The sequence below is a fragment of the Haematobia irritans genome, chromosome 4, assembly GCF_050003625.1.
Source record: "Haematobia irritans isolate KBUSLIRL chromosome 4, ASM5000362v1, whole genome shotgun sequence".
Classification (NCBI taxonomy): Eukaryota; Metazoa; Arthropoda; class Insecta; order Diptera; family Muscidae; genus Haematobia; species Haematobia irritans.
In genome coordinates this window covers 177,441,443-177,463,590 of record NC_134400.1, presented here as the reverse complement: position 1 = coordinate 177,463,590, position 22,148 = coordinate 177,441,443, and the positions used below count along the sequence as shown (strand labels likewise).

The following is a 22,148-nucleotide window of genomic DNA, read 5'->3' as shown; positions in this document are numbered from 1 at the left end:
TAGAACTAGGAAATAAAACGTAATAACAATGAATAGAGTACATTGCAAAGATTAGTTCCACAAAGCATTGGATATGCTAGCAATCGTAAATACTAATAAAATAAATATTATTAAATAAAATAAATAATGATTTTAATATTAAAGATTATCTAGTTTTATATACTTCATTAATTGTTAAACTCAGGCATGTAACTACGATCAGAGTGTTAAGGTTAGAGCAGCATTAGTATAACGAAGGTCATAGATTAATGAAAACAGGGAGAAAGGGAATGAGTAAATGAGTGTATCTCTATGTGAGTTTGAGCTTTAGAAATTCTCCACTATAACAGGATGCCAAACATCTGCTGTTTCCGTTTCAATTTCCGTCGATACAGAAGGAAACGGAAGTTCTTGCTGCGATGATTGATCACCATGTTCTAGTTGATTGGGGAATCTAAAATGGGGACTAACACTACTACCTTCACCATCAGCACCGTAACCCATTCTACGCTCATTTAATTTGGATGACTGTTTATTTTGTTGTTTCGATTGTTGTTGTGGCTGATAAATGTTGGTCGCTACAGCGTTGGGAATTTTATGGGGATACACTTGAGTGGATGATAGAAGATACGATGAAGGTCTTACAGAAGAAGCTCTTTGTCGTTTCACTGTTGAAGATGGTGTAGATGGCGATGTTGTAGGGGAAACTTGAATTTTTCGATTATATTCGAAAAAATCTATAATGGGATGATAACTGTAGTTAATACGCCTTGGTGGTTGTGGATGAGATTTTGTACTGCCATTTTTGGAAGCATACAATGGTGGTTGTGTGGTTAAATTTAATTTGGTCACATAGGGATTTCGGAATATATCCGAAGTTATAGCAGGTACAATCGGGCGCTTCGGTGACGTCTCGATGTATTCAGTCGTTTCGGGGATTGTCGTTGTGGAAGTGCTCGCTTTGGTGTTGCTGGCTGTCGTTCCCACAGATGAGATCCGTACCCGCGTCCTGTAGATTTTGTGCCGACCATTTCCTGATGCATTGGTGTAGTAATGGGCTGGTAATGATGCTGCGCTAATTGATGGTGTTGTTGCTGTGCCAGTGTGGGATACTGATGATTCGAGTAGAGTGGTTCCATCGCCGGCGATCTCTGTTGATATACCGTCTGTTGAGCTGCTTGCTCCAGGTGATGGTGATGATGGCTTTTGGTGGGCATTGGTATTAGAGAAAGGTCTTCCTGTTGTTGTGCTAGGGCTTGGCGTGAGGGCACGAATGGTTCCGGTGCTTGTGGTGATGGCCGTAGTGCTGTCGTTGCTACTGCCTGTATGGATAACAGAATAGATAAGTTTAGTTTTAGTCGATTGTGTGCGATCTTGCTTGCCGTAGGGTGTTCCAAAAACGTTTACCTCTCTCTGGACGTGTTGTTCACTGGGTGCATATTCTAGATCTGCCTGTTGATAGTCACTGGAAAAACTTTTCTGAGGTCTTCGTCGAGCCAAGTCTCGCAAAATCTTTTTCGATGATCCTACCGTAGACGACGAGGATGATAATGATGTTCCCGATGGCGAGGATTTATAGACACTTGCTGTATCCCTGGGTATTTTATAAGGATATTGTTCAAACTCATCATCTCCGGGAGGGCTGAGATACGATCCTACAGTAGGGCTGGGAAGTTTGGACCTTACTCGTTTACTACTACCCGACTGTAATTCATTGGCATCGTAATGATTGTGGCCGCTTATACTAAAACCAAATTCCTCATCATCATCATCCTCTTCGACATCTTCGGCGTAATCGCGAGTATCATGATGATATTTCTCACGATTATGGACAGGGCTAAAATCCTTTTTTGTATATGAACTTAAAACAGCAGCAAATTGTTGTTGCTTCATGCCATTAATTTGACACGAACAACATGTGGGAACTTTAAAAATATCCACATGAAGACCACGAGTTTTATCCCAACTCAAGAGGCGATGATAATTATAGACTTGGGAACAATAGGATTTATAGTTTGAAGATAGATATGAACAGCTTTCCTGAGGATTTCTGGAATAATAATAATGAAAATATCCTTAGAAAATTATTTCATCCATTTGATTGAAATAACCTACGTGCATTTTTCCAATCGTAAAGTCTGCGTATGTTGACCAGTATTGACAATGAATTTCCATTCTCCAGAGGCAGAACGAGCTTTTTGGGGGCGAGCATAACGCACTATACTTTGACATAGACCACCTTGAACCTCGTTGGTATCCTCACGCCTGAAATAAAATTATAAAAATAAATTGAACTCTCATGTCATCAATATTAGTGTTCCTACCTTTTATTGGAATGGAAATAATCATCAAACCCGTCAGAAGAATCCAAACCATGGGGCTGCTTGTCATTGTACTCGGCCAATAAAGCTGTCATAGCATTTCGATGTCTTCGAATGCTGCCCATTATTTGGTCGCTGTTTATTTTATTTTTAGAAATTTGGCAAAACAAATATATTTGAAAAAAAAATTCTTGTATATATTAAATATGGAACTGTAACCGTATACCGGGTGCTACCTTTTCCTATCCTCTTGTTTGATTAGTTAAAAGCATTATATATAAAGCTGGGTACAGTGACGTAGTGGGGATTATTCGTTTTGGGGTGTTGGAACGTCTTTGTTTTTGCTATAGCAAACTCAAGTTGGCAAAACTTGATTGTGATTACCTTAATTCCGTCTCCGGCGGAGGTTTTTCCCATACTCTTTTAGTTCAATAAGGGATATTTAGGATCTGGCTTCCCAACCATTTGTTTCCATATTTTCAATATTTATATAATTATTTACAGTATTATTACTTTTTTTTAATGTTAATATTAGAAATGCCTTTCTTGATTGCATTCCGTGCAGGTAATTTCCATGAGCTTGTGTTTATTTCTTTTTAGGAATATGTAGGGACTGGATTCATTTTCCCTCAACCATTTGTTCCCATGTTCTTAATATTTATACACTAATATACAAAATTTAAAATCATTTCGTATCTAAAATAATTTATTAATTTCTTTTTCTTTCTTAAGTTCTAAAATGTTTACATTCTACAAATTCCGTTAAAACTTTTAGCATGTATACAAACAGGAATTTTGGGACAGTGGATGGTGGTTTCTATAATACGTTTCATCAATACAAGACTTAGATTGCTGTAAAAATTTAAAGTAGCCTAAAAATGTGCGCAAAAAATTCTTTAAAAGACAATTAAAAAACAAGTATATACGGCCGTAAGTTCGGCCAGGCCGAAGCTTATGTACCCTCCACCATGGATTGCGTAGTAACTTCTTCTAAACACTGCCATCCACAATCGAATTACTTAGGTTGCGGTAACGCTTGAGGAAACGCAAAACAAGACCGATTAAATACGTATATAATTCAATTTGACAAAATTTTCTATAGAAATAAAATTTTGACAAAATTTTCTATAGAAATAAAATTTTGAAAAAATTTTCTATAGAAATAAAGTTTTGACAAAATGTTCTATAGAAATGAAATTTAAACAAAATTTTCTATAGAAATGAAATTTTAACAAAATTTTCTATAGAAATAAAATTTTGATAAAATTTTCTATAGAAATAAAATTTTGACAAAATTTTCTATAGAAATAAAATTTTGGTAGATTATTTTTGGCTCGAGTGGCAACCAGGGATGGAAAATACAATTTTTAAGAATGTACAAAGAAGGTATTTTTTGATCGAAAAGGTACTTTTTACTAAATTTCAACAAAAATTCCACTGGAAGATTATTGTCAAAAATTGTAAAGAAAATAAAATTTTGACAAAATTTTCTATAGAAATAAAGTTTTGACAAAAATTTCTATAAAAAAAAATTTTTTTGAGAAAATATTCTATAGAAATAAAATTTTGCTAAAATTTTTTTGTAAAAATTTTTTATAGATATAAAATTTTGCAAAAATTTTCAATAAAAATAAAATTTTGACAAAATTTCCTAAAGAAATAAAATTTTTACAAAATTTTCTATAGACATAAAATTTTTACAAAATTTTCTATAAAAGTAACATTTTGCAAAAAATTTTGAGAAAATTTTCCACCGAAATAAAAATTCGATAATATAGAATCGCATGCTTTTGTTGACTAAAACATTCTTGAAACTCAATAAAATCGTGTTTTTTTTCAATGGCTTTTACAAAATCGAGATTTTCTTCCTGCATGAACTTGTCTGTTTTGCCAAATTTGTAAAAGACTAATAAATAAGGTTGACAAAGACTTTCTCAAAATATTTTAATATCAGAAAAAATGTCTACACAAAAGGTACTAAATCATTCGCGGGGGTACTACGGTACTGACCGGGGTGAAAAAGTACTATAGTACTGCATTTTCCATCCCTGGTGGCAACCATGATTATGAACCGATATGGACCAATTTTTGTGTGATTGGGGATCGGCTATATATAACTATAGACTGATATGAACCACTTTTGGAATGGTTGTTAGCGGCCATATACTAACACCACGTTCCAAATTTGAACCGGATGGGATAAAATTTGCTTCTCTTAGAGGCTCCGCAATCCAAATCTGGAGATCGGTTTATATGGGAGCTATATATAATTATAAACCTATGTGGACCAATTTTTGCATGGATGTTAGAGACCATATACTAATACCACGTTCCACATTTGAATCGGATCGGATGACTTTTGCTCCTCCAAGAGGCTCCGGAGGTGAAATCTGGAGAACGTTTTATATGGGGGCTATATATAATTATGGACCGATATGGACCAATTCTGGCACGGTTGTTAAAGATCATATACTAACACCATGTTCCAAATTACAACCGGCTTTTATGAAATTTGTTTCTCTTGGAGACTTCGCAAGCCAAATCTGGGGATCGGTTTATATGGGGGATATATATAATTATGAACAGATGTGGACCAATTCTGGCACGGTTGTTAGAGACCATATACCAACATCATGTACCAAATTTCAGCCGGATCGGATAAAATTTGCTTCTCTTTGAGGCTCCGCAAGCCAAATCTGGGGATAGGTTTATATGGGGGTTATATATAATTATGGACCTATGTGGACCAAATTTTGCATGATTGTTAGAGACCATATACCAACACCATGTACCAAATTTCAGACGGATCGGATGAAATATGCTTCTCTTAGAGGCTCCACAAACCAAATCTGGGGATCGGTTTATATAGGGGCTATATATAATTAATGACCGATATGGACCAATTTTTGCATGGCTGTTAGAGACCATATACTAACACCATCTTCCAAATTTCAACCGGATCGGATTAAATTTGCTTCTCTTAGAGGCTCCGCAAGTCAAATCTGGGGATCGGTTTATATGGGGGCTATATATAATTATGGACCGATGTGGACCAATTTTTGCATGGTTGTTAGTGACCATATACCAACATCATGTACCAAATTTCAGCCGGATCGGATGAAATATGCTTCTCTTAGAGGTTTCGCAAGCCAAATCTGAGGGTCCCTTTATATGGGGGCTATACGTAAAAGTGGACCGATATGGCCCATTTGCAATACCATCCAACCTATCTCAATAACAACTACTTGTGCCACGTTTCAAGTCGATAGCGTGATTTCAACAGACGGACGGACGGACATGCTCAGATCGACTCAGAATTTCACCACGACCCAGAATATATATACTTTATGGGATCTTAGAGCAATATTTCGATGTATTACAAACGGAATGACAAAGTTAATATACCCCCATCCTATGGTGGAGGGTATAACAAATAAGAAAATATATGAGTTTGGTCTGTAAAAGGTTGTATACGGGATTAAGATTCATTAGGTTTCAGCATAATAAATCTCGGAAAAGATAACATTTTGGTAACGGTAAGAATGGTAACGGGGATATAATAAGTTTGTCATTCCGTTTGTAACACATCGAAATATCGATTTCCAACTATTCTAAGACGATATAACGATGTCCGTCTGTCTGTCTGTCTGTCTGTCTGTAATCACGCTACAGTCTGCAATAATGAAGCAATCGTGCTGAAATTTTGCACAAACTCGTCTTTTGTCTGCAGGCAGGTCAAGTTCGAAGATGGGCTATATCGGTCCAGATTTTGATATAGTCCCCACATAAACCGACCTTCCGATTTGGGGTCTTGGGCTTATAGAAATCATAGTTTTTATCCAATTTGCCTGAAATTTTAAATCTAGAGGTATTTTATATTATAGGTGTGCCAAAAATGCTGAGTATCGGTCCATGTTGTGGTATAGCCCCCATATAGACCGATCTCCCGATTTAACTTCTTGTGCTTCTAGAATCCGTAGTTTTTATCCAATTTTCCTGAAATTGGAAATCTAGAGGTATTGTAGAAGCACAAATACGTGTGCCAAACATTGTGAGTATCGGTCCATATTTTGGTATAGCCCCCATATAAACCGATCTCCCGATTTTACTTCTTTGGCTTATAGAAACCGCAGTTTTTATTCAATTTACCTGAAATTGGAAATCTCGAGGTATTGTAGGACCACTAATACGTGTGCCAAAAATTGTGAGTATTGGTCCATGTTTTGATATGGTACCGTAGTTTTTATCCAATTTGTCTGAAATTAGCAATCTAGAGGTATTTTGGGACCATAAAGAGGTGTGCTGAAAATGGTGAGTATCGGTCCATATTTTGGTATAGTCCCCATATAGACCGATTTCCCGATTTTACTTCTTAGGCTTCTAGAATGCGAAGTTTTTATCCTATTTGCCTGAAATTGGAAATCTAGAGATATTTTCGGGTCATAAAGAGGTGTGCCGAAAACGGTGAGTATCGGTCCATATTTTAGTATAGCCCCCATAAGAACGATCTCCCGATTTAACTCCTTGGGTTTCTAGAAACCGTAGTTTTTATCTGATTTGCCTGAAATTGTAAATATTCTGGTATTTTAGACTCACAAAAACGTGTATCGGATTAAGTTTTTATCGGTCCATTTGGTAATGCCTCCATATAGACCGACTTCACTTCTTGAGGGTGTAGAAGGCGCACTGATCATGAAAATGGCTTGAAACTTAATGTAAAATTTCCAGATTTTACTTCTACAGATTTAAGATTTCAAATCAAGACGTTTTTTTATAATTTTCTTGCACACTTACAAGAGATGTTAATGATTCCTCTAAAATTCAAACAAAAATGGTTCTTATAAATCCAGAATCTGATATAGTCCTCATAGGTAAAATCTTTAAATTTATCTTCGGGAAGTGTCCTCAAGCCCTCCTGAAATTTCAAAGGAAACCCTAATATTTGGTTCATGGTGGGTATTTAAGATCCGGCCGAACTTAGTGCTGTATACACTTCTTTTTTTATTTTTAATTAATTTTGTGATATCATTCATTGTCGTGAGGCAAGTAATTGATTAATTTAGACATTGAATAATTTGAATGATTAATTTAGACATTGAATCAGAAAGTGTATTTCTGTGTACAATAAAATGCAAACTAAATAAAAAACTCTAATATTCAATACATTTTCTTTGTCAATTATGAGATGGGCCTTGTAAATTGCACGTTGCATAAAATGTCAGACTATAAAACTCCAGCATTTGTGCCCCATCATCCTGGGCTATTGGAATCAAAGCATTTAACGAAATCTCATTAGGTAAGAAATAATCTCAATGTTAAATAAATTAAAAACATACAACTAAAAGAAACTAAAACTAACTACAATTTAAAATAAATAAATCCCAAAAATAGGAAAAGTTAAAGGTGTTTTGTTTTTTTGTACAGGAATAAAAAATCCATATAACCCTATGCCCAGGCTTCTTCAATTGTGAAATAGCTTACATGGGATAATCTTCAGTTCGTATGCACATTGAGGCAGTGAAACGTTCACATTTCTTGGGCGGTAAAACACCGCTACCCTTAACTGGACGTCCTCGGGTCTTCGCCAGAACACGTTTTCCCTTGGGCGAAGATCCAGACGATCTCATATTGATAATTTTATTTGCAGATATCCGATAACGTGGCCCGGCTATTAACTCCTCTGGAGTGGGTAGGGTTTCACCTTGAGGTTCGTCAGTATCGGGAGTTACATCATCCTCTGTTTTGGATTCTTCATCACCGCTTAAAAGAATTTCGGAACCATTTAAGCTAGCAAACGCTAAATCCTCTACCAACTGATAAGGTTCTAGATTTTCCCCATTGGGTAGTATTGTCTCAGCTGTAGGTTCTGCTGTGGTTGTGGGTTTTAATGTGGACTCTTTCGGGGAAGCGAAGGCAGTGGTGTTAAGTTTTAAAGTTCGTCCTGCCAATCCTCTTTGCAAATCGGCTTCATTTACCGACAAGGGAACAGATCTTACTAATTTATGAATTAGTTCTCGATTTTCTGTAGCTCTACGTGTCCGCCTAAGAGGAGTGGGGGTGGTTTTTGATATAATCAATTTTTCCGAACTTGGAATTGGGACACTACCCTTTAATAATTCCAATGTAGGAACGTCCTTTTGTAATTCCATATTGATTTTAATGGGATCATCTACAATGACCTCTTGACTTGTTTCTTTTGTCTCAGTGATTTTCTTCTTCTTGTCGGCAACCATTATTGGAATATGTTCCGTTGTTAGTTGAGGTTTACCCGTTATTGCCTTTTGCAATTCCTTATTTATTTCCATAGGATCTAAGTACTCTTCTTCTTCTTCCCCAGCATCCATAAAATCGTCCATTTCATCTTCTTTGGATTCATTTGCTGTATAAGGTAATGTAGCAACACCCACAGTGTTATCATCATCGCTTAATTCCACAGATGATAACTCCAATTTTCTTCTGTCAGCTTCAGCCTTGGGTTTAGCGAAATTGGCCAAATCTTGTAGGGTATAATCGAATTCAATATATTTTTTGGCAGAATTCTTAATCAAATTTGCAATATCATAGACCACAGGTAAAATGAGACTTTTATCATCGCCAAACATCATGCGAACCTTATAGAGGAAATTTTTAATTATTTTAATATAAATCAAAAATCCATTATTTTAATTATTTAATTCTACTCACCTGATCCAATTTCAATTCATGACCCTTTTTGGCACTTATTTGTGCTGTTATTAAGGCCGACAATGCTAGTTTTTGTTGCCTTGATAAAACCCTCAATATTGGCATAACTTCTATGAATTTTTGTCTTACCGCTTTATTCCTTAAAGCCTTGGACATTGCCGTTCTTAAAAGTTTTTCTCTCCAATCGAATGGATGCACTTTTTCATCCTGATCATCCAATAGATCCAAATCATCGTCGAATGTTATGGAATTTTCCTCAGGTTTCGTGGTTGACTTTGTGAATAATTCTTGGCTATTTTGATTATCATAATTCCAATCGACATCTTTTAGATCACCAAAATCGAAATCCATTAAATCCTCATCTGTCGCAGTTACTAAATAGAGAACACAATAGAGTGTGGCCCAAAATATGCATCTAAACGATTGACCCATTTTCATGGTGTCAATTAACTGAAATCAAAAAGAAAAAAAAACATAAGACTAAATACTAAGAGTGTACTATACTCAAACAAGTATATACGGCCGTAAGTTCGGCCAGGCCGAAGCTTATGAACCCTCCACCATGGATTGCGTAGAAACTTCTACTGAAGACTGTCATCCACAATCGAATTACTTCGGTTGCGGCAACACTTGCCGATGGCAAGGTATCTTCAAACTTCCTAACACCGTAATATATACCACATAGTCCATACGTGGTATATATTAAACTACAAAAAGGCCGATTAAATACGTATATAATTAAGTTTAAAGTTTCTATAGAAATAAAATTTTGACAACATTTTCTATAGAAGTAAAATTTTGACAAAATTTTCTATAGAAATAAAATTTGGAAAATATGTTCTATAGAAATAAAATTTTGACAAAATTTTCTATAGAAATAAAATTTTGTCAAAATATGTTCTATAGAAATAAAATTTTGACAAAATTTTCTATAGAAATAAAATTTTGACAAAATTTTCTATAGAAGTAAAATTTTGACAAAATTTTCTGTAGAAGTAAAACTTTGACAAAATTTTTTATAGAAATAAAATTTTCACCAAATTTTCTATAGAAATAACATTTAGACAATGTTTTCTATAAAAATAAAATTGTGGTAGTGGCAACCATGATTATGAACCGATATGGACCAATTTTTGTGTGATTGGGGATCGGCTATATATAACTATAGACCGATATGGAACAATTTTGGCATGGTTATGAGCGGCCTTATACTAACACCACGTTGCAAATTTCAACCGGATCGGATGAATTTTGCTCCTCCAAGAGGCTCCGGAGATCACATCTGGGGAACGGTTTATATGGGGGCTATATATAATTATGGACCGATATGGACCAATTCTTGCGTGTTTGGTAGAGACCACATTCTAACACCATGTTCCAAATTTCAACCGGATCGGATGAATTTTGCTCCTCCAAGAGGCTCCGGAGGACAAATCTACGGATCGATTTATATGGGGGCTAAATCTAATTATGGACCGATATGGACCAATTTTTGCATGGTTGTTAGAGACCATATACTAATACCACGTTCTAAATTTCAGCCGGATCGGATGAAATTGTCTTCTCTTAGAGCAATCGCAATCCAAATTTGGGGGTCCGTTTATATGGGGGCTGTACGTAAAAGTGGACCTATATGGCCCATTTGCAATACCATCCGATCTACATCAATAACAACTACTTGTGCAAAGTTTCAAGTCGATAGCTTGTTTCGTTCGGAAGTTAGCGTGATTTCAACAGACGGACGGACATGCTCAGATCGACTCAGAATTTCACCACGACCCAGAATATATATACTTTATGGGGTCTTAGAGCAATATTTCGATGTGTTACAAACGGAATGACAAAGTTAATATACCCCCATCAAATGTGTTGGGTATAAAAACTACATGTAATAAGTTTTAAGCCGATAGCTTGATTCATTTCACTACGACCCAGAATATATCTACCTTATGTGGTCTGAGACAAATATTTCGTTATGTTATAAACGGAATGACTATGTTATTATCCTTTAATCCTATGGTTAAAGTTATAAAAAGTAACACATACATTTTCTTAAATTTGAAATCTACAGTGTGGCTAATGCGAAATACAACAAAGTAAAACACTGTATTTTTATACCCACCACCATAGAATGGTGACGGGGGTATAATAAGTTTGTCATTCCGTTTGTAACACATCGAAATATCGATTTCCCACTATATAAAGTATATATATTCTTGATCAGGGAGAAATTCTAAGACGATATAACGATGTCCGTCTGTCCGTCTGTCTGTCTGTCTGTCTGTTGTAATCACGCTACAGTCTTCAATAATGAAGCAATCGTGCTGAAATTTTGCACAAGCTCGTCTTTTGTCTGCAGGCAGGTCAAGTTCGAAGATGGGCTATATCGGTCCAGGTTTTGATATAGTCCCCATATAAACCGACCTCCCGATTTGGGGTCTTGGGCTTATAGAAATCGTAGTTTTTATCCAATTTGCCTGAAATTTGAAATCTGGAGGTATTTGATGACCATAAAGAGGTGTGCCAAAAATGGTGAGTACCGGTGCACGTTTTGGTATAGCCCCCATATAGACCGATCTCCCGATTTTATTTCTTGGGCTTATAGAAACCGCAGTTTTTATTCAATTTACCTGAAATTGGAAATCTAGAGGTATTGTAGGACCACAAATACGTGTGCCAAAAATTGTGAGTATCGGTCCATATTTTGGTATAGCCCCCATATAGACCGATCTCCCGATTTTACTTCTTGGGCTTATAGAAAACGCAGTTTTTATTCAATTTACCTGAAATTGGAAATCTAGAGGTATTGTAGGACCACAAATACGTGCGCCAAAAATTGTGAGTATCGGTCCATATTTTGGTATAGCCCCCATATAGACCGATCTCCCGATTTTACTTCTTGGGCTTATAGAAACCGCAGTTTTTATTCAATTTATCTGAAATTGGAAATCTAGAGGTATTGTAGGACCACAAATATGTGTGCCAAAAATTGTGAGTATCGGTCCATATTTTGGTATAGCCCCCATATAGACCGATCTCCCGATTTTACTTCTTGGGCTTATAGAAACCGCAGTTTTTATTAAATTTACCTGAAATTGGAAATATAGAGGTATTGTAGGACCACAAATACGTGTGCCAAAAATTGTGAGTATCGGTCCATATTTTGGTATATCCCCCATATAGACCGATCTCCCGATTTGGGGTCTTGGGCTTATAGAAACCGTAGTTTTTATCCAATTTGTCTGAAATTGGAAATCTAGAGGTATTTTAGGACCATAAAGAGGTGTGCCGAAAATTGTGAGCATCGGTCCATATTTTGGTATAGCCCCCATATAGATCGATTTCCCAATTTTACTTCTTGGGCTTCTAGAATCCGAAGTTTTTATTCTATTTGCCTGAAATTGGAAATCTAGAGGTATTTTCGGGTCACAAAGCGGTGTGCCGAAAATGGTGAGTATCGGTCCATATTTTAGTATAGCCCCCATAAGAACAATCTCCCGATTAAACCCCTTGGGTTTCTAGAAACCGTAGTTTTTATTTGATATGCCTGAAATTGTAAATATTCTGGTATTTTAGGCTCACAAAAACGTGTATCGGATTAAGTTTTTATCGGTCCATTTGGTAATGCCTCCATATAGACCGACTTCACTTTTTGAGGGTGTAGAAGGTGCACTGATCATGAAAATTGCTTGAAACTCAATGTAAAATTTCCAGATTTTACTTCTACAGATTTAAGATTTCAAACCAAGACGTTATTTTATAATTTTCTTGCACACTTACAAGAGATGTTAATGATTCCTCTAAAACTCAAACAAAAATGGTTCTTATAAATCCAGAATCTGATATAGTCTTCATAGGTGAAATCTTTAAATTTATCTTCGGGAAGTGTCCTCAAGTCCTCAAGCCCTCATGAAATTTCAAAGGAAACCCTAATATTTGGTTCATGGTGGTGGGTATTGAAGATTCGGCCCGGCCGAACTTACTGCTGTATATACTTGTTTTAGTTAGGTTAGGTTAGGTTAGGTTATGTGGCAGCCCGATGTATCAAGCTCACTTAGACTATTCAGTCCATTGTGATACCACAGTGGTGAACTTCTCTCTTATCACTGAGTGCTGCCCGATTCCATGTTAAGCTCAATGACAAGGGACCTCCTTTTTATAGCCGAGTCCGAACGGCGTTCCACATTCCAGTGAAACCACTTAGAGAAGCTTTGAAACCCTCAGAAATGTCACCAGCATTACTGAGGTGGGATAATTCACCGCTGAAAAACTTTTTGGTGTTCGGTCGTAGCAGGAATCGAACCCACGACCTTGTGTATGCAAGGCGGGCATGCTAACCATTGCACCACGGTGGCTGTTTTTTTAGTTGGAATCGCGTTGTTGTGGTATACGGAGAGATTGTTAAAAAATAATATGGTAAAATAATATAATAAATAACAAATAAAATATATAAAATATTTGTTATTTTAAATTAGTGAGAAAAATGTTCGTTTTTTGAAAATAAATCTATCAATGTTCATTTCATTTGTCTTCATTTTGGAATCCTCAATTATCAGGTAATATTCGGTGACGCTAACCTTTTGTATCAAGAATGGTTTATGATTGTTTATATTTGTAGGTATTGAAATTGTAAAAGGAGGACAAAATCGTTAGGCAGCAACTTATTAAAAGTGAAAAGTACAAGAAGAAGAAGAAAAAGTGCGTTTTACAGTTGATAATATCACATGGAAATTGGAAATAGTGGAATAATAAACTAATATTTCAAGGACAGTCGATACTGTTGATTCTTAATAAATATATTCAATATATATATATATATAAAACTTGTCTTTTATTGAAGATAAAATTGCTTATATAAATAAATAAAATTATATTTAAAAATGAAGGTAAGCAGTTCTAATTATGATGTAAAAGTTTTACCACAAATATGTAAGATTTGTCCAAATGAATGAAAAAATTTCAATAAAATCATTCCATATATGAATTCAAATCAGTTAATTTTTTTCATTCTGTAGTATAGTGGTACATAAATATAGGAAAATGTTAACTAATATATGGAATGCATTATACCTAATTTCTACGAAAATCACATCGTTCAAACAAATAAAAATGTCTTTGGCGCTATACGAAGTTCAAGTTTCTTCACAATGAGTTCATTTTAACTTAAAGAAGGGGTCACTTTTTTCTGGGTGTAGTTTTTCCACCTCAACTACACCCAGAAAAGGAATATGATCACCTCAAACATGTTTTAAGAGCAAAATGTTATTTTTGAGTGGTGACCATGTAACATGGTTTTCGCAACCATATTATTTTCTCGGAAATCATGTATCTGATTTCGGCAAACAGGTTATATTTGACGAGAAAATAACATTTTAGTGACAAACATGTTACATGGTCACCATACAAAAATAACATTTTGCTCTTGAAACATGTTTGAGGTGATCATATTCCTTCTCTGCGTGTATTTGCTTACCTTTTGCAGTAAGATATAACTAAAAGAAAATTATTGATATTAAAAATTAAAGTTAAAGGTAAACATATCGCGTTTTCCTTTTTTGAATTTCCCACGTTTATCTGCAGATCAAAGTTCTGCCATTAATCACTATAATCGTTATTATCTTTCATATATTTGAAATGAATATGTTAATTATTTGAAAAGAAAAGGTGATGACACTTGCAGCTACCTGTCATGATAATGCTGTGAAATCATGTTTGATTTTATGAAAAAATTACATGCCATTTATTTTTATTACAATTGCTTAAAAATGCATTAACATGATCGCTTTTCAAGTTTTACGAACGGTCAATTTAACAACAGGTATACGTACGTACATATGACCAGCATGCCACAAATGTGTACGGAAACATAGCTCATCATTAACAGTTAAGATGTGATGATCAGAAGGATCGTGATGGTCACACAGTGCATTTATATGCTGACAAGTCAATTTCCATAATGGGCTGAGACCATATTGTGTATTGTGTTCTTCAACTTCTTTTTGTGAAGTTATATCACCAACACTGGAAACAATACTGACCTAATATGGAGGACATTGCACCCTAAATTTTAGGGCACGCAATTTATACAGAATTGGAGACAAATTTCTTTAAAATGAAGAAAATTTAATTAGAAGAAAGAATCTTAACTTTATTTTTTCATTAACCCGGCAAAAAAAAATTTGAAAGTTCTTCTAAAGGCAGAATAAATAATTTTTATAATTTTTTATAATTTTTAATTGATTCTAACGCTTGTCGGAAACGTTTGACCTCAAATATTTTCAAAAATTCAATTTTTTCAGATTGGATTTAGCATTTTTTTCGACAAAATTTAAATGATTTGTATCATTTTATGAGTTCTTTATTTTTAACATATTTGAAACAAAAAAGTTAAAATTACCCATTAAAAGTATGAAAAAACCAAGTTATAAAAAATTGAATTAAAAGAACTTCCTGGGTTGTTAAAATAAAGAACATCATTGGGAGTCCATCTTCTGGAAGTGCTTTTAAAGTTGTGCCTTTGGAAGAACTTCAATTTTTTATAACTCGCTTTTTCGTATTTTTAATGGGAAATTTTAACTTTTTTTGTTTCAAATTGGTTAAAAACAGATGAAGAATTAATAAAATGGTAAAAATTATTTAAATTTTGCCGAAAAAAGGCTAAATTCATTCTGGAAAAATTGCGAATTTTTGAAAATATTTGATGTCATTTTTAAAAATATTTGATATTTGATGCATTAAAAATCATAAAAAAATTGTAAAAATTATTTATTTGTCAAACTATCACAACATTTCTTAATTCACATCCAAAACACTGAATTCGCATCACACCTTAAAAAGTGGTGCAAATTCAGTGCAACGGTTATTGAAACGGTGGGCATCCGTCCTATGACAAGCCCATGTTAAATTCATCGCTTCTGCGCCAATTGTGCACTACTTCCGGATCCAAAAAGAACATTGTCAATACTTTTTTGCGACGCTTTGTTTGCTGGGAAATTTAGGATACGAATCTTCCCCCAGTTGAAGTCGTAAGTCTTTGAAGTAAGGCAAAATGTCCTTAAAGTAAAGCAAAACAATTCTCATTAAAAGAAATAATCCTTAAAATGTACTGAGATATTGGGTTTACAGATAAAAAGCTTCAAATATAGGCTACGATTTTAGTTGAGAATTTAACACCTATGATTTTTACTCCCAAGTAATCTGAAGTATAATTTGGATTCTTAAAGTGCAAAAAAAACAAAATCTTATTATTTTTTTGCAAAACTTTCCACAGCCTAATGAAATTTTCCTTTTTCAATTATGTATCAAACATTTTATGAACTAATGACGGTACACATAAATTCAAAATGAAGAAGACTTTCGTACGATTTCCAAAAGTAGTGATAATTAACTGCTGTATGATTAAAATGGTCATGATTTGGCGCCAATTACTTTTCGTTGGCATACCCGCCTTGCATGCCCACCTTACATACAAAGGGTAGTGGGTTGGATTCTTACGATCTTCATAAAATAGGAAATATAGGGCGTTTCTTTTTTTTATTCACAGCCAAATTGACTTTTAAATCCAGTATAACACATTGTTCCCAAGGACGGATGCTTAGTATATTTTGGGTTGGACATCTTCGTACATCTCTTCTTTATTCACTGTCCAACACCAACGGGAGCGTGTTCAAACACTTGTCACTTAACTACCGTTTAACATCAAACACAGAAACACAGGTTGTTTTTTTTGCAGTTGAGCTCAGCTTGATTGGTCGATGGAAAGAGTGATAAAAAGATAAGTAACGATGTTGACTATTTAAGTTTATTTACCCCCATCATGAGCCATGATCACTATTATATGGGCTATTAGCGGACGTAAAGTCATTGGAATGAAGACAATTAATAGCTAATCTCAAAAAAATATATTTTGCTCAAAAGAAGCATAAAAATGTGACGCATGACATGACAGGGGGTTATCTTCAAGGTAGAGTTGGATAATTTTTATTTCGTGGTTCCCAGCTACCGCATGTACAGAATAAACGTCTCTTTCCTCTTCGTATTTAAAGCCGGGTAATGTCAAATGATGATGACTTTTACTTTTTTCCGCTTTATTTCTTTATGAGTATTTAGTTGGTGCTAGAGGCGATGAGAAAAGTTTTTTTTTGTCTTTTTTTGTGAGTCTTTAAAAAACAAAAAAGATAATAATATAATAGATGGTCGTATGTTTTTTTTTTGGCTTAAACATTTAAATAGTTTTTTACATGGGGTTTAATGAAAGAAACAATACAATTTCAGCTATTACTTTCCATCTTTCTTCCTCATTCATATGTTAAATAGTGGATATTATCAGCTAATTGTTGCCTTATAATAACAACAAGAAAGCAAACACTGTTATTTCTCTATAGAAAGTCTTTGTATGAGCATACATATAGTGTGTATATAGTTTAAAAACTATTAATAATAATATTTAATTGCTAAACGATAAATGAAGTTAATTAATTAGTACATATGAAAGTGTGCATCTTTTTAAAGAACTTCATAGTAAATGGTTTGCACCATAGAATGGTGATGGATAAGTTTGTCATTCCGTTTGTAACACATCGAAATATTGATTTCCGACTATATAGAGTATATATTCTTAATCAGAGAAAAATTCTAAGACGATATAACGATGTCCATCTGTCTGTTTGGATGTCTGTTGTAATCACGCCTTCAATAATAAAGCTACCTTGCTTAAATTTTGCACAAGCTCGTTTTTTGTCTCCAAGCAGGTCAAATTCGAAGATGGGCTATATCGGTCCATGTTTTGGTATAGCCCCCATATAAACCGACCCCCCGATTTGGTGGGTCGGTTTGAGCTTCTAGAAGCCTTATTTTCTATCCGATTTGCCTAAAATTCGAAATCTAGAAGTATTTTAGAACCATAAATAGGTATATCGTCCATATTTTGGTATAGCCCCCATATGGACCGATCTCCTGATTTTACTTCTTGGGCTTCTAGAAACCGTATTTTCAATACGATTTTCCTGATATTAGAAATCGAAAGGTATGTTAGGACCACAAATAGTTGTGCCGAATATGGTGTATATCGTTCTATGGTTTTCTATAGTCCCCATATAGCCCGATCTCCCTATTTTACTTCTTGAGCTTCTAGAAACCGTAGTTTTTATTCAATGTGCTTGAAATTTTAAATCTACACACAAAAAATTTTTTTCTGATTCAATCACGAAATTAATTGATCCAATTAATTTTTAATTGAAATGTCTTCAATCACAGAAATGATAGTATCAATTAAAAAATTAATTGAAGGTCAATTAAAAAGTTAATTGATTCAATTAAAAAATTAATTGATACTATTATTTTTGTGATTAATTTTTGTTTCAATTAAAAAATTTGTTGAATCAATTAAATTTTTCATTGAATATTTTTTAAAACTGAATTAAAATTTTAATTGGAAAAATTTTCGTGAATTTTTTTTTGTGTAGAGGATTTTGAGGACCATAAATAGGTGTTCCGAATAAATTGTGTATCGGTATAGATTTTGATATATCGCCCTTATAAACTCGCCCTCCGATTTCGGGTCTGAATTCTGTAGGTTTTTCAGAACCACAACTAGATGCGCGGAGTTTTGTGTATCGGTGTAATAGACTGATTTCCTGATATAGACTGATTTCCTGATTTAACTCCTTGGGCTTATATAAGCCGTAGTTTTTATCCGATTTGCCTGAAATTGTAACGGATTTAGTTTTTATCGCTCCATTTGGTAAGACCTCCAATAGACCGATTTCACTTCTTGAGGGTATAGAAGGCGCACTGATCTAAACACACAGAAAAGGAATATGATAACCTCACTAAAGGAATATGATAACTCACTAAAATTGTCACTAAAATGTTATTTTCTCGTCAAATATAACCTGCTTGCCGAAATCAGATACATGATTTCCGAGAAAATAACATGGTTGCCATGTTACATGGTCACCACCCAAAAATAATATTTTTCTCTTAAAACATGTTTGAGGTGATCATATTCTTTCTCTGGGTGAACGGGGTTCTCTACACGCAAAAAATAATTCCAAATGAAATATAAGTCAAACAATCGTCGTTATCCATTTGATTTTCTCTGTAAATAAATTTTTTTGGATGAAATAAATATATATTTTGATTCTTTCACAGGAGGTGATAACAATTTCATAAAGAAAGAGTAAGGAAAGTCTAAAGTTGTAAGAGGTCGACTATACTATACCCTACACCAGTTTGTAGATCTATATTTCTGATACCACTCAAAAAAAAATACAAGTAAGTAAAGTCTAAAGTCGGGCGGGGCCGACCCTTCACCACTATGTAGGCTAACATGTGTGTTACCATCTCAACTCCTTCAAATTTTGTGGGAGTTATTATGAAAGTTTATATTCCCATATACAAATATTTATATCTTAATCGATTTGGGTAAAAATATTTTTGTTCTTCTACAAAATCCATTCTTTTTGTTATGTTATTGTTGGTTTTGTTCTTTAAGCATTGTTGTTGTTTTTTATTGCAGCTTAAAACCATACATTGACTAAACTACTCTAGAATTAAATTTAAATCGACTAACGCCCTTGAACGAAACTAGAGGTGTGGCTGATATTTTGGGATGCCTGAAATTTTAAGAAAATACCTTGAAAAATATGTCAATTATGACCAGATCGGTGATAAATTTACACAGAAAAAAATTCCGTAGTTAAACTAACTCTAAATTTAACTTATTTTTATTGGAAAAAGATTATTTGCTAGTAGTTATTTTTTTATTTTTATCGAAATTTTCCACAGCTTAATGAAATCTTACTTTTTTTTAAGTATGTCTCAAAAATTTTATGAACTAAACGTGAGTATAAAGTTCAATGACCTTACACATAGGTTCAATATGAACTAAAGCAAAAGAAGATTTTCGTACGATTCCCAAAAATAGTAAGAATGAACTACTGTATGGTTAAAATGGTCATGATTTGGCGCCAATGATTTTCTTCTTTACTTTTAGCTAATTTTTTCTTCTATGAGAGGATGTAATTTCGTGAACTGCAGTTAAAAAGTACAACAGGGCATTAAAATTTCCTGGTTTTAACAACGCTTTGTGGAAATCTCAAAATGTGGTGCAAAATTTAGTTCAATTTTCGTGCGAGGTAGTTCATTCTTCCTATAAAATAGTTTACTTTTTTTTTGGTGTATATGGCAGCTATAACTAAATCTGAACCGGTTTTTTTAAAATCGATAGCGATTGTCATTGAGCTAAAGTAAAACTCTGCGCCAAATTTGAGGACGATCGGACTTAAACTGCGAGCTGTACTTTGCACACAAAATTGCATATATAGACAGACGGACGGACAGACAGACAGATGGACGCTAAATCGACTCAGAATTCAATTCTAAGACGATCGGTATACTAAACGATGGGTCTCAGACTTTTCCTTCTTGGCGTTACATACAAATGCACAAACTTATTACACCCTGTACCACAGTAGTGGTGAAGGGTATAAATATGGGAAATATTTAAAAATTTAAATCAATATGCAATTTCGCTTAGCGTTGGCGATTTTACAAGGGTACTTTGGAAATTTTTTCCCAAGGTTAGGTTAGGTGGCAGCCCGAAGTATCAGTCTCACTTAGACTATTCAGCCCATTGTGATACCACATTGGTGAACTTCTCTCTTATCACTGAGTGCTGCCCGATTCGATGTTAAGTTCAATGACAAGGGACCTCCTTTTTATAGCCGAGTCCGAACGGCGTTCCACATTGCAGTGAAACCACTTAGAGCACCTTTGAAACCCTCAGAAATGTCACCAGCATTACTGAGGTGGGATAATCCACCGCTGAAAAACTTTTTGGAGTTCGGTCGAAGCAGGAATCGAACCCACGACCTTGTGTATGCAAGGCGGACATGCTAACCATTGCGCCACGGTGGCTCCATTTTTTTCCTAAATCGGAAAAACATAAATATGGGGCTATATATAAATATGAACTGATTTCAACCAAATTTGGCATGCATAGTTAAAATTTTACTTATACTCCCTGTGCCAAATTTCATGTAAATCGGACAAAAACTATATCCTCTGCGGTTATATGAATGTAAATCGGGCGAAAGATATATGGGAGCTATATATATAAATCTGAACCGATTTAAACTAAAGTTGGCAAAATTTGAAAATAATTAAAATAATTAAACAATTTTTTCCAAATCACATTTTGCTATACAAATACATTCGCCTAAAGAAAAACTGAATAAACAACACAAAGTACATTTAAAACATTTCGAAGCAAGTAAACAAATGATTAGAGATTGGATATTCGGGAGAAATATAACATGTTTGTACGTTGTAAACAAGATTTATGGCTTTCAGATAAACTTCAGATAAATTTTCGATATTAATCGGTTAAATGTCATCGACAGAATAGAAATGAAATCTTGAGACTTTTTTATATAGCCATATTAGTAATCCCTAACAACCTAATGCAAAAATAGGTTAGGTTATGTTAGGTGGCAGCCCGATGTATCAGGTTCACTTAGACTATTCAGTCCATTGTGATTTCTCTTATCACTGAGTGTTGCCCGATTCCATGTTAAGCTCAATGACAAGGGACCTCCTTTTTATAGCCGAGTCCGAACGGAGTTCCACATTGCATTGAAACAATTAAGAAAAACTTTGAAACACTCAGAAATGTCACCAGCATTACTGAGGTGGGATAATCCACCGCTGAAAAACTTTTTGATGTTCGGTCGAAGCAGGAATCGAACCCACGACCTTGTGTATGCAATTCCCTTTTCCGTACATGGAATATGCTATATGTTCACACTAATAGATAACGTTTCGTTATATTACTGAAATACGTCATTAAAAGTGAGCCAATGAAACAAATTCGTGAATCAACGTAACTTTTCGTACTATTAACGAATATTTTCATTGTATTAATGAAAATGTTTCGTTATATCAAAGAAAAAATTTCGTTGGCTCAATTTTAATGAAATGTTCTCTGTATGCAAGATCGCATTTAAACTTCCGACTGCATTCAGTGCTCATCGAAATACCAATTTAAAAATTTGTGCACTTCACTCCATCTTATCGTGTATCGCATATCGCATATCCCAGTGCAACCAGCATTCAGACTTTGTCAAATAACAAGGCATTAATTAAATAACGAGTGAAGATTGA

General features: G+C 34.5%; 1 protein-coding gene across 2 annotated transcripts in view; it reads right to left on the bottom strand.

Moving 5' to 3' along the window:
- The window catches only part of NT1 (Neurotrophin 1), a 45,192-nt gene continuing 23,044 nt past the window's right edge, over nt 1-22,148 (bottom strand). Inside the window, exons 2-7 of one of the 2 annotated variants that reach the window (XM_075305448.1) lie at nt 8,985-9,434; nt 7,782-8,911; nt 2,304-2,435; nt 2,095-2,244; nt 1,387-2,029; nt 722-1,301 (exon numbers count right to left, since the gene is read on the bottom strand). In XM_075305448.1, coding sequence (XP_075161563.1) covers nt 858-1,301; nt 1,387-2,029; nt 2,095-2,244; nt 2,304-2,435; nt 7,782-8,911; nt 8,985-9,422 — 2,937 coding nt within the window. In that variant the 5' untranslated portion in view covers nt 9,423-9,434 and the 3' untranslated portion in view covers nt 722-857. Of the gene's footprint in view, nt 2,030-2,094; nt 2,245-2,303; nt 2,436-7,781; nt 8,912-8,984; nt 9,435-22,148 lie in introns of both variants that reach the window. The other variant, XM_075305447.1, reaches the window with a different exon arrangement.